Source organism: Diorhabda sublineata, chromosome 1, assembly GCF_026230105.1.
Source record: "Diorhabda sublineata isolate icDioSubl1.1 chromosome 1, icDioSubl1.1, whole genome shotgun sequence".
Classification (NCBI taxonomy): domain Eukaryota; kingdom Metazoa; phylum Arthropoda; class Insecta; order Coleoptera; family Chrysomelidae; genus Diorhabda; species Diorhabda sublineata.
The window spans coordinates 13,528,620-13,541,046 of NC_079474.1; the positions used below are offsets into that span (position 1 = coordinate 13,528,620).

Below are 12,427 nucleotides of genomic sequence, written 5' to 3' on the forward strand. Positions count from 1 at the left end.
ATAACCTTTTGAGCATTTAACGTTACATAAACAGTAAAAAGAAATCACTTTCGATCATTTATAGGTATTCTAATGAAGCTAATAAATATTGTTAACTTCAATTTCATACTATTAAATGTTTATTTTAAGAATTATTGTTCTAAAACTCATTATAATACTTTGGAATATTCTCATTATATAAAATAACAAAATAATTTTTTCCCATAATTTATCTGTCGTATCTTTGTATTTGTTATATTTTTACGAGAAGATACAAGGGAATTGGAAATTAATTTTGTTTTAATCGAATCGAAATTGACGTTCGACGTGGGCTTAGAGCATCAAATGACGTTACGTGATATAATTTTGGCTGGGGCGCCATTTTTAATTAATGCAACGTCAAATATAAGAGTGGTATGATGTAAAAAATATTGATAAACTACTACAAATTATTTACTTTGTAGTTCATTGCACTTTTCAGAAAACTGGTGATTTATAAAGTTTTTTGCTATAATATACGATTTAAAAAGCTTAAAAGTATTTAGTTTCGACGCTGCATCAATTTAAGATGGCGCTCTAAATCAGCGTCGAGCGTCAACATGTAATTGCACCTTTAAAAAAATATATGGCGTCACCTATATATGATTTAAGATAAGTTGGCAGCCCTGTTCTTATGTCATATTTATTTTTGAATAAGAAAATTATTATTATCCGGAATATGTATTGAACAAAAATTTCATACATTTACACCGAACCATGTAAATGCACTTCACCATATTGTAGGATTCCAAGGAAAATGAAATTTAATTGAACAGTAGTTTTTAAAGATTTGTAAGCTGACAAACATACACATTACCTAAGAATAACTACAAAAGATAAGCACGTACATTAAAGATTTGTTTATTTTGTAAATTCCAAATATTGAGGGTAAACAGGCCGAAGAGTCAGGTACCTAATTTTGTAATGATTGGGACAGTCTTGAATATACGTTGTTTGGGTATAGAACTCTGTTTGCTTTATTTCGATCTCTGCATCTTAAATTATTTACAGTCAACACAATATTATTTTCGATTGCTGATAAAAACATTTGAATTGGAGAAAAGTAGAAGGGAAAAATTTTATAGTTTAATATGATTTTATTTGGAACATTATGAAACAGAGAAAATATTTTCAACAATAATGCCACAAAATACTCCAAAGTGAAAAAGTAAAGGTATTTATGCCATTATTTTTAAAAGGTTTTTTTGGCTTTATAAACTGTCTCATAGTATGTACCTATGTAGGAATATTAATATTTGAGGGTTTATGTGACCCCTCCATTTGATGTCTATTGACCCTATTTATAAACTTTGTCGTTCTTTTTGACATGTGAAACAACTTTTGTTTTCGAGATTTTGTTTGTAATCCGCTATTTACGGCCGATATTATGAAAAATAACAAAGAAAATTTTTATTGGGAGCATTAGGCAGTTTCATAAACTTGACGACTTTCCTTTTGCCGTTGCCGTTAGCGGGTGACGTTTGCCGTCCATTAATAAAGTTAACGTTGCTGCCGTATGTTACAAAAGTAGAATATACCAAATATATCAGCTTATGGTGCTTTGAAATAAATATAGTTTAATGAGGACTTTTTATTGAACTTTACATTGATAGATTTTGAATTTTTAATATTTTACTATTTACACCCTTACAGTAGTGGGTTGTTTACAAGAGTTGAGTATGTTAGTCTTCTTCTCCAGCTTTCTTCTGATTTATTTTTGTCCTGCCTTATTTTTCCATTTCTTTATACTCCAAGTTTCTTCAACTATGATTTTCTTGGCTTTCCTCTGCTTTTTTCTTTTAAATTCTAGCTTCAAATACTCGTTTTGATATTCTTTCTTTCATTGTATGTAATCAAACCATCTGACTGGTCTTCTGTTGGAGTTTCTCAATATTTGCATATCTCTTTTACCTCTCCTGGTATTATTTTCTAGATTGCATACTATGAATAGGTAAGAAACTAATTTTGTAGAAGATATCCTTGTAGAGAAAAACATTACAGTTTTTTTTGTTATATTCTCAATTATACTCAAATTACGTGTAGAAAAAACCTTTCATGATGAATCAACATTCTTATAAATGTTTAATTATCCTGAAACTATATGTAAATATATACTAAAGGGAAAGGATCATCAGAAAAAAATTAAAACAGGTTTAGTACTGAAAAAATTATTTATTTTTGCAATCGAATTTACAACTTTATTCTTATTCATTATTTTCAAGCTCATATGTAAAATTTCAGATTACTAAAAATTTACTACTCCATAATTTCACGCTCTTTCGAATAATTTTCATATTTGAAATTTACTGTATCTTCGCAAACAATTTCCATATTTTCATGAATAGTATTCTGATGAACGTTTAAATCCTCTTCGGCAGTAAAAATTTCTTCGCATACCTCGCATTTATAGTTTGTCTCTTGATGTTGTTGAATGTGTAATGTTAATTTGTAATTTTTTTTACATGTATAAGAACAAATTCCGCATTTGAAAATGTTCTTTCCTAAAATTTCGAATTTATTGATATTAGAAAATGGGGCATTTCATAAAAGTTGGTTAAATCTTTATATTTAGTAATGTTTTTTATAGAAAAATAATTTAAATAATGCCCTTTTGATGGGAAAATTTGATACAACACATATTAGGTCAAATGTCCCATCAGTTAGCTATAATATGTCATTATGTATTTCACTGTATCATTTTTTACAGCATAATTATAACAAAGTAGATCAAATGTCACTTCAGTCACAATTACTAAAAAATAGAGGAGAAATAACTAAGGAAATAAACAGTTTTTTATAAGTTTTAAACAGTTCTTAGTTGATTTATGTATTTCCCTACTTGTCATTATGTATTTCACTGTATTATTTTTCATTATAGCATAATTATAACAAAGTAGGTCAAATGTCCCATCACTCACAATGAAATGTTTTGGGTCAAGTTTGACTTTGAATACAGAAAAATTACAAAAAAGGGTATTTATACTGTGTCACACTCTTTTATTGTCACTTTCGTTTAATTAATAGACATTTTTTTCATGATTTTTAAAAGTGATTTATTGAATTAGGTATTTACCAATATATCATCATGTATTACAATGTTATAATTTCCATTATAGCATAATTATAATAAAGTAGTTCAAATGTCCCACTAGTCACAAAGATTTGGGTTTAATTTGTCTTTGAGTACAAAAAATAATAAGAAAAAGGTATTTCACCCTCCCAGACTTTTTTTTCACCAGAAGAGCTGATGGAGATGTAGGACGCCCATACCCCACAAACTAAACCACCATCTTCTGGCATATCCGTCCAACCAGGAACTATGGTGACATTACTTCTGGTTGAGGTATCTGTCAGTGTATGCCTAGTTGTTTTCAACTTCTGGTTGAGGGATCTGTGCATGTATGTGTGGTTGTTTCATCCCAAACTTTTTACTGTCAATTTCACCTGATTAGTAGTCATTAAAAAATACATTTTTTTATAGTTTTTCACCATTATAGTTTTTATTATAGCATAATTTCAACAAAGTAGTTCAAATGTCCCACTAGTTGATATGTGTTCCAAAAGTGAAATATGCTCTCGTATTGAATACATGAATTTTTCTATTTAATGAGGGTCAAATTAATTGTAAAACTTACCTTCATGCACACTAATATGCCCTTTCAAGGTACTGGATTGCTTAAAGGCTTTATCGCAAATGTGGCATTTGAAAGGTCTGTCATCAGTATGAATTTTGATGTGTTCTGTTAAGTGACTTTTTTGTATGAAAGTTCTATCACAATATTGGCAAGCATACGGTTTCTCTCCTAAAAATGTATGACCTTTACATGAAAATAATTTATATTTAAAAAAATATTCAAATTCCTAATTTGTTGATATTTTTGGAAATATGGAAATAAAAATGTATCCAGTTTTTGGTGAAGATTTTCGTAACTAACAACAAATTAGAAATTTGAAGAAAAGAATCTTGAATAAGAGGGAATTTTAATTAAAAAAGTTCCACTGCTCAAAATTTTGTTACTGTAATTTATAATTTTTGATTTAAAGTTGAAAATAGGCTACCAAGTGTCTATTTCAGCATGCAGTTTGTATTTTATATATATTTCCTTATACTTTATAGTGGATCAAATGAACTACTGCACATATTTTTATCTCTATGTGAATTGAATAGCTAAAAAGAAGAAAAATTATTTCTAAATGGTACCAGTATGTTTCCTCATATGAGTTCGCAATTCTGATGGTCTACAAAACTTTTTCGGACAAAGATGACATTGTTCAGTACGACCTGTATGAATTTTCAAATGTGTTGATAAAATACTGCGTTGTATAAATGCCTAAAATGAAATGAAAAACATTATAACAAAATAAGTTAAGTAGTGGTAAATATAATAAATTATCATACTTTTCCGCAAAATTTGCATTTGTAGGGCTTTTCACCGGTATGAGTCCTTTCGTGTTCCTGAAGATGTGCTTTGGTTACGGTAGTAACGTCGCAATATCTACATTTAAACGGTGTATCTTTGGTGTGTCTTCGTAGATGTATCGTTAAATATGACTGATTTCTAAAAAATATAATTTTCTATGTATATAAATAAATATTTTGATATTAGTCATAAGCAAAAAATCATAAAGTTTGGATTTTTTAGAGCACTTGTTCTCGTTAGAATTAAAATGAAACTTTACTTGAACTGTTTCCCACAATAAGTACAAAGGCCTCTTATGTTATCTCCTTTATTATGTTGGGCTTTTATGTGTTTATCCATGTCACCTACTGTCTCGTTGCAATCAATGCAAAATTTATCGAAATCTGATTTAGTAACTCTAAAAAATTAAATAATCACCAACAAAAATAATTAGTTCAATTAAACTTAAATTTAAGGATGTTTTCGTCTTTTTTTTGGTCTATGTAGTCTATGTAGGAAAAAATTGAATAGCAACGATTTTAATGACAAAATATTATCAATAAAGAAAATCGGTGATTACAGGGTGTTTTACCTTTCCTGTTCGTTTTTTCCTTCTCCCCGAAAGCAAACATGTGTATCAAATTTTTCAATATTAAAATTTTCATTGCATATTTTGCATTTCAGTATATTGTGAATTTTATTGTGTGCCAATAAAGACCGCCTGTTTAAAAACGTTTCGGAACATATCTCGCAAACTATTTGATGGATTTTTAAGTGGTATTTCAAATGACGGATAGTTGTAAAACATTTCTTGCACGTTTCACATGTGAATTGATGATCAACTGCAAAATAAAACAAAGTCAAGCAGGGGAAATCAATTTAATATAGAGGAGGAGAAGTAGCATAAGAAGATGAAGGAGAAATTTATATTAAAAATGACAAAAAAGAAAAAAATTAAGTTGAATACCTTACCGCAATGATGCATCAAATGTTCCACAAAATGGCTCGACATCCTACATTTTTTACCACAAAATTTACATTTTAAATCATCTTTATGAACGGTTTCTACATGTTGGGAAATATTTTCAACTATTTTATTACACTGCCGACACCATTTATCCTTAAAATCACTAAAAATGATTGATGTATACTCGTATATACTTAATAATCTGATATTTAGATGATGATTGTTTATAGATTTAAAATATAATAAAATAGAATAAAAAACCTACAAATCATCATAATAAATAGTCCATTTAACTAAATTTCAATACTAATCATTCAAATAATGATAATATTTAGATATCATAACAAAATATCAATTTTCAATGCTGATTAGATAAGGATTTCTTCTTTTCATTGGAAACACTACAGACCTTGTTAATAGCAGAGACCTACAGTTGAGAAGCATGGATCCTGACCCTATTTTGAAGCATAAACTAAGGAATATTCAATGTTTAAACAGATAGATATATAATTAGGTATTATATTATGCTGCAACTTTTGCGCCCCCTCTATCAAAACTGTTTTCGACATCTATAGCTACCTTTAAATTAAAATAATATATGTGCTGGCTTCAAGAGCATTATATCTTCACCCAGTTTCTGCATTATCTTGCAATTATGAGACATTTTAGGACTGGGTGAATGGAAACATAATTATCCTTTCCACATAATAACATAATCCACAGATTCTGCTATAACTAATCTCATCAATTATTATGTGATGAGATTCAATACTTATAAGCATAGTCCAAAAGTAGATATCTGCAGTGGGTTCAATATGTTAGATTACAAAGATATATGAGACATCCATGGCTCAGCTGGAGACAGGATAAATTTTAAAATTGGTTAAAAACCTCCAATTAATAAAAGACCTATGAGACGGCTGGAGAAAGGGCAAATTGTGAGATCTGTTGAAAATCTTCAATTAATAAAAGACCTATGAGACATCCAAGGCAGGCAGGAGTCAAGATAAATAGTGAGATCTGTTAAAAACTTTCAATTTATAAGAGACTTGGCTGGAAATGAGGCTAATATTAGAATTAGTTGAAAACCTCTAATGAATAAAATACCTATGAGACATTCAAGGCTCAGCTGAAGACAGGATTGATTCTGAAATTAGTTCAAAACATCTGAGCTAAAGAGCTCAGTTGAAAAACTCCAATTAATAAAAGATCTATGAGATATCAAAAGCTCAACTGAAGACAGGGCAAGTTGGTTGAAAACCTTCAATTAATAAAAAATAAATTGTTACCTGTGATTTTTAGTCATATGACGAGACAGTGTCCTATTGTTTATCGCGGTAAAATTACACAATAAGCATTCTTTGGATTCATAAAATTTTAGTTTTGTTTCCTTAATAATGTTCATTACTTCATTTGGATCATGCTGACTGAGCTTAATTTTTGTTGTATTCCTTCCAATTTTCTTTTTTGGAAAATCTTCATCTTTACTTTCATTATCACTACAGCTATTATTGTTATTCTCGTAAAGGACAGAAATTTCTTCCACTGTTTCGATATTTTCCACTTTCAAACTTTCATTTGGTGTGAATTCCGCAATGGAAATATATGGATCTTTTTGTTTAATAACTATGAGTGGTGTATCTATGTATTGTAAAATTAAATTATTGGATTTTTGGCTCATTTGTTGAAAGTCGAAACATAACTTTAGTTTCTCTTCACAAGTTTTACATAAATAACTTGGAAGACAATCCATAAGATTGATCTAAAATTGACAGATAATTGTTCTTTTAATCAGTGCTATCCAAAATGTTTTCAGTATTCATTACATATTATATTTTTAAATTTGGATAATAAAAAATATCAGAATAAAGTCAAAAAGAACGAAAAAAAAATAATAAAAAGAAATATGAATGGATTAATCAGATAACAAAAAAACGGGAAAATAAAGTGTACCAGAAATGAAAATAGAAGAATTAAAAACGAATGTGCCCAAGAGAAATAAAAATTTTCCTTTCATTCCTAGTAATTAGAAAAATATGATACTTAATCTTATTGGATCAAAGTTATCTTATATATAAAAGATATTATACCTCAGAATTAATAATTGAAGATAACATTGAAATTATCTCTGTAATTTCTGTAGAGGAATCAAGCAAATATTTCATATTGTCTACTTTTGATAAGCAAATTCGACACAATTCTCCAAATTCTATATTCATATTGAGATTAAATAGTTTTTAAAATATTAAGATGTAAACAAATAATTGACATCGTAACCTAAAAATTGGTTTATCTAAATCGACTTCTTTTTTCTTGGACACGTCTTGAAGCATATTAAAGCAGTTTTATATATATATATATATATATATATATATATATATATATATATATATATATATATATATATATATATATATTACTTTATATCGGTAGAATCAGAAAATATTGAAGTTTAACATCCAAATATTCATTCATGTTCAAGAATTCTATATAATTGGTAAAAAAATATAAAAGAATTGTAAATATTCTAAATTGAGTGAAGTTATGAACGAATCATATGACAGTTAAAACCTCGTTAGTTGTTTTACACCGTGTTGTACTAGGGACGATAAGATGTGAAAACTAAATTACGTTCTCCAATGCAAAACAAATTCGAAGCTCTATTTGAAGTTTATTGAACTTTTTTTCCATACCACCTTCAACGACTACTTTAGTAAAAAATTAAACGAGAAATATGGTAGAATTTTTATTAAATTTATCAAAAATTTTCAATTATTAACAAAAACATTAAAATATAATACCAAAAAACTTAATCAAAGAATGTCTTCATAATTCTTCTTTATCTTTAGAAACTACTTGGTCCAAAACGACTCTAACTCCATCTTTGGTCTCCCTAGAATAAATATTTACAGAAATTTTGAAAAAAATCCACTGCTTCATCCACAAAACCACACATCTCCTTAGAAAATGGAATAGAATATCATTTCATTAGTTATGTTGATACTGTAGGCACGTCGAGAAGCTCCAAATTTAATCCTAAATGTTACAAAAAAATTATATACTGACCTTTTTAAAGAATTTTCTTTTTCTTCAACAAACAAATCATATATTCCCATTTTGTTTAATAAATTCAAACCATTGCCAGCTGCTATGTTACGGGCACCAGTATCTGAAATACTTTCTCCAAAACAAGTCTACAACAAAAGAACAAGAGGAGTAATCCATCCCCATAAAGGGATTTGTTAGCCAAGATATTGAATGACATAATGATTGATGATAATAATTGGAACTAGATGACCTAAAAAAAATTAAAACTTACGTATTCTGGATTAGTGTATAGAGATAACAATGATACACTTTGGTCTTTTTCTGTAAAGTCAGAAAATGACATTTTTATATTTAGTATTTTACTAAGTTGTAGCAATTCTTCAGTGAAACATTTCTTATTGTTTCTAGGTATACCACCATCATGTCGATTTGTACTTTTTCTCTTGCTATCAAAATCATCTGCAGCTTTAGTAGACTACAATAAATAAAAATGGTATACAGGGACTGGCTACATTAAGACAGTGACAATAAGCAAAAATGTTATCAGACAAAAAAAGATGAACATTTTGAGGAAGTTTTTGGGGCAATTATTGCAATAAAAACATGAAAAATCGTTAGAAAATGAAACAATTGTCTCAAAAAAATAGTAACTCACCAGAACATGAAGCACTTGTCCTAATAAAAAAATGGAAAATAAAATCAGTAAACCTGACAAAACATCAAAGATTATTTATAAATACAGAAAATTTAGTATTGTAATTTTGACGAGTACTTTTAATTCAAAAAAATGTTCTAATATACAGGGTGTTTTCATAGTAATTAGAAGTATTTCCATAGAATCTGAAGTACTTCAAAGCCAGCTATACCTGGAAGATTCTCCATGGGATAGGGAAATAGTAACCAAGGTTATTGCAAAGATAAACATTTTGAAGAAGTTTTTGGAACAATTGTTGCAATAAAAACAAGAAAAATCATCAGAAAATGAAACAGTTGCCTCAAAAAAATAGTAACTCAGCAAAACTTAAAGCAATAAACAAATGGAAAACCATAAGGACATGAAACAATAAACTCTAATACAAAAAACAGAAAATTAAATCAGTAAATCTTCATAAAACAGCAAAAATTATTTTTAAAAATAGAAAACATTGTACTGAAATTTTAACCAGTATTTTTAATTTGCAAATATATTTTAATATACAGGTTGTTTCAATAATAATTGGAAATATATCAACTGAATCTTGAAATCAAAATAATATAAGAGAGCTATGACCAGAAGATTTTCCAAGGACTAGGAAGAGGGTTGCCAAGGGGGTTTCAAGCGGATTGCCCAGGTAAATATGACTGAAAATGCCTTCCCATTCTTAATAATTAGTAATTTTACTATTGCTAGTGTTTAATTTGAAAAATTAAAAACTATTTGTACCTGTGATACTTTAAAACTAGTTTAGGTACTAAATTATGTCAAATAAAGGGGTACAACAAGAGAAAGTTTCAAAATTCTACACAGTTACTGGACATTGTTGTACACTTTTGGTTATAGCTAGTTGAAAATGACAAAGATACTTCGAAACGTTTAAAAGTGCTGGAGACAAATAGTTCAATTTTCCAACTGAGGAACCCTGTAAGATGCTAGGTGCTGTTTAAGTTGAATCTCAATAATTTGAGGATAAGAATTGATAACCAAAATATTTCCAGTTGTTATTGAGACACTCTGTAAAATGCTATATATTGTATAAGTTAAATCCCAATAATTTGAGGTTAAGATTCGATAACTGAAATGTTTCCAATTATTATTTAGACACCCTGTATAATCAAAAGAATTCCAATATTGAATAAAGTGATACACTAAGATAATTATATTGAAATGGTTAAAAAAATGATTTTAGGAATTTACAAAAAAGTATTAACAATTAAACAGTTAATAAAAAAAATGGAATAAGGGCTCAGTATTCATTGATTTAGAAAAGGCATTGGACAAAGTTGATCGAAAGATGATCAGAATAAAAGGTGATATGAAATCTGATTAATCTGATAGATACTTTATGAAGCTCCGGAGTTAAGATTTGCTCAAAATAGAGAATATAAGGTGAGAAACAGGATCAGAATAAAGGATAATATGCAGTTTGATATTCCACCTTGATCTTCAATTCCAACATTTCAATAAAACCCAGTAACTACAACCAAAACCTGAAAACCTGTACCAGTAAGTTATTTCACTTGACTAAAAGAGAAAAGTAATAAAATAATGACAAATTAACATAAATAGAATAGAATAGAATAGAATAGAATAGAGGAGATTTTAGAAGTTACCTCATCAGAATCTCCAAATATCGATGTCGCCATTCCTAGTACAGATTTACCAACTTTATCAAGAACCATTTCTATTTCATCAAGTTTAGTTTTGATCAATTTATTCTTTTTATTTCGTTTCTTATTCTTTGATTTGCCCAACAAATGTTTGGTCTCTGCTTCTATCGATAAAGGTTCCAACTCTGCTATTTTTTCCAACATATTAATTGCTGCAACTTTTTTGGATTCCTTTTTAGACTTGCCTTCACCTGTAGTAACCAATCCACCTAGTCTACATTGCGTAATGAAGGTTCTTTTGTGAGGAGGTCCAGATTCTTTAGTTATTTCAAACTCTACTCCCAATTTTCTTTTTTGAGCTTCCTCGTATACTTTGGATACAGGAGATTTTAAATCATTTTTGTTCTGTTTACATTCAGCTTCTGAACCTACAACCGGGACATCAATTGGAAATGTATTAGTCAAAAAATCAAATTTTACCTTCTTTAAGACATGCAATATCCATATTATCCTTATTTTTCACCAGGTAATCAAGTGCCATTGAAGCCACTTCGTGTCTACCTGATTGTATGGAATGTGATGTAACAAAAAAAGTTTGTTCTCCAAATTTCAATTTTAATCTAAAAGGACCTTTGGTTGCGTCTATATCTTTTTTCATTCGTAAATTTTTATCAGCATAAATAGAGGAGTTCAGTTTCTTCAGGTAATCTTTTGATTTTTCAGTTAGGATTATATTTGAATGAAGAATTTCCTAGGATATGAGAAATGCAATATAATTTTTCACTATAAAGATATTCTATGATTTACTAACCTCTTTATTTTTATCTAAAAGGTAATATGTAACACCAATGCCCAATTTAAATGCGACATTGTTTAATAAAACTGTTGGAGTTAATTCTTCGATTTCATCTTTATCTTTAATCGGAGGTGATTCATACTCAGTTTTTCCAAAAACTTTCATAGCAGCATCTTGTTTGGCCTTCTTATGACTCTTTCCTTGTCCAAAGTAAGTTTCTTTGCCCAAAGTTAGCTTAACAGTGAATAACTTATTATGAGCGGGGCCCTAAATTTATAAATAGTATTTTAGACAACTAAATCTGTGTGAACTAAAATTATTCGATTTACCTCTTCACTTTCAAGGTTAAAATATGAATCAATTTGATTGTAATCTACTAGTTCGTTTAATCTAGATAATACAGACTTTTCAGATGCTTCTGTTTTTCCGAACAACGTGAGGTTCAAAATACCATCTATACTTGTGTCTTTTTCGTTCTTGTGATCCGATAATTTCGAAGTAATTGAATTTATGTTTCCTATAACAAAATTACAACGATTTTATTTTACGTATATAATTTTGAGGTTATAAATCATAATAATTACTACATATTATTAATATATTTATATATAATTACCTTCAATACAAAATTCATCTTGAAAAATATTTCTTAATTCTTTAACAGAATAAGCATCCAAAGGGGTTAGAAAGATTAAGATATTGAAATAAATACTGAAATCAGATAACATTTTCGTCTTTTTGTACATAAAATATTAATATGCCAATTATTAAGAAAATTAAAAGCTAGTGAAAACTGAAAAAAATCGGATTACGTGTTCATTCTACTATTATACATATAGTTATGTACTTTCCTTAAAATTACAAAAACAGTTTGACCAATCGTCCAAAGAC

General features: G+C 28.5%; 2 protein-coding genes and 1 long non-coding RNA gene across 3 annotated transcripts; 1 reads left to right on the plus strand and 2 right to left on the minus strand.

The window, feature by feature from the left end:
* Nucleotides 1-681: 681 nt before the first annotated feature.
* LOC130440929 (uncharacterized) lies at nt 682-4,997 on the plus strand. Its single transcript, XR_008909567.1, has 3 exons — nt 682-927; nt 1,030-1,192; nt 4,136-4,997. It is a non-coding gene; the product is annotated as an uncharacterized LOC130440929 (long non-coding RNA).
* Nucleotides 2,004-7,685, minus strand: LOC130440928 (zinc finger protein 260-like). Its single transcript, XM_056774316.1, has 9 exons — nt 7,476-7,685; nt 6,675-7,147; nt 5,391-5,548; nt 5,011-5,260; nt 4,699-4,836; nt 4,418-4,577; nt 4,220-4,349; nt 3,654-3,821; nt 2,004-2,519 (listed from the first exon to the last, which is right to left on the minus strand). Exons 1-9 carry the CDS (start codon nt 7,602-7,604, stop codon nt 2,275-2,277), a joined length of 1,851 nt encoding a protein of 616 aa, XP_056630294.1. The 5' UTR covers nt 7,605-7,685; the 3' UTR covers nt 2,004-2,274.
* Nucleotides 7,686-8,116: 431 nt separating this feature from the next.
* Nucleotides 8,117-12,417, minus strand: LOC130452919 (double-stranded RNA-binding protein Staufen homolog). Its single transcript, XM_056792451.1, has 8 exons — nt 12,153-12,417; nt 11,866-12,053; nt 11,552-11,803; nt 11,221-11,491; nt 10,744-11,168; nt 8,705-8,908; nt 8,452-8,579; nt 8,117-8,278 (listed from the first exon to the last, which is right to left on the minus strand). The coding sequence occupies exons 1-8, from the start codon at nt 12,280-12,282 to the stop codon at nt 8,212-8,214; spliced, it is 1,665 nt and encodes a 554-aa protein (XP_056648429.1). The 5' UTR covers nt 12,283-12,417; the 3' UTR covers nt 8,117-8,211.
* Between the last annotated feature and the right edge of the window lie 10 nt (nt 12,418-12,427).

Coding starts and splice junctions, on each gene's coding strand:
- LOC130440928 (XM_056774316.1), bottom strand. CDS start 7,604: ATGAATATAGAATTTGGAGAATTGTGTCGAATTTGCTTATCAAAAGTA. Junction 5,549..6,674: donor CATATGACTAAAAATCACAG/GTAACAATTTAT, acceptor AATCATTTTTAG/TGATTTTAAGGATAAATGGT. Junction 5,261..5,390: donor ACATTTGATGCATCATTGCG/GTAAGGTATTCA, acceptor TTTATTTTGCAG/TTGATCATCAATTCACATGT.
- LOC130452919 (XM_056792451.1), bottom strand. CDS start 12,282: ATGTACAAAAAGACGAAAATGTTATCTGATTTCAGTATTTATTTCAAT. Junction 12,054..12,152: donor AGATGAATTTTGTATTGAAG/GTAATTATATAT, acceptor ATTTTGTTATAG/GAAACATAAATTCAATTACT. Junction 11,804..11,865: donor TTAACCTTGAAAGTGAAGAG/GTAAATCGAATA, acceptor TTATAAATTTAG/GGCCCCGCTCATAATAAGTT.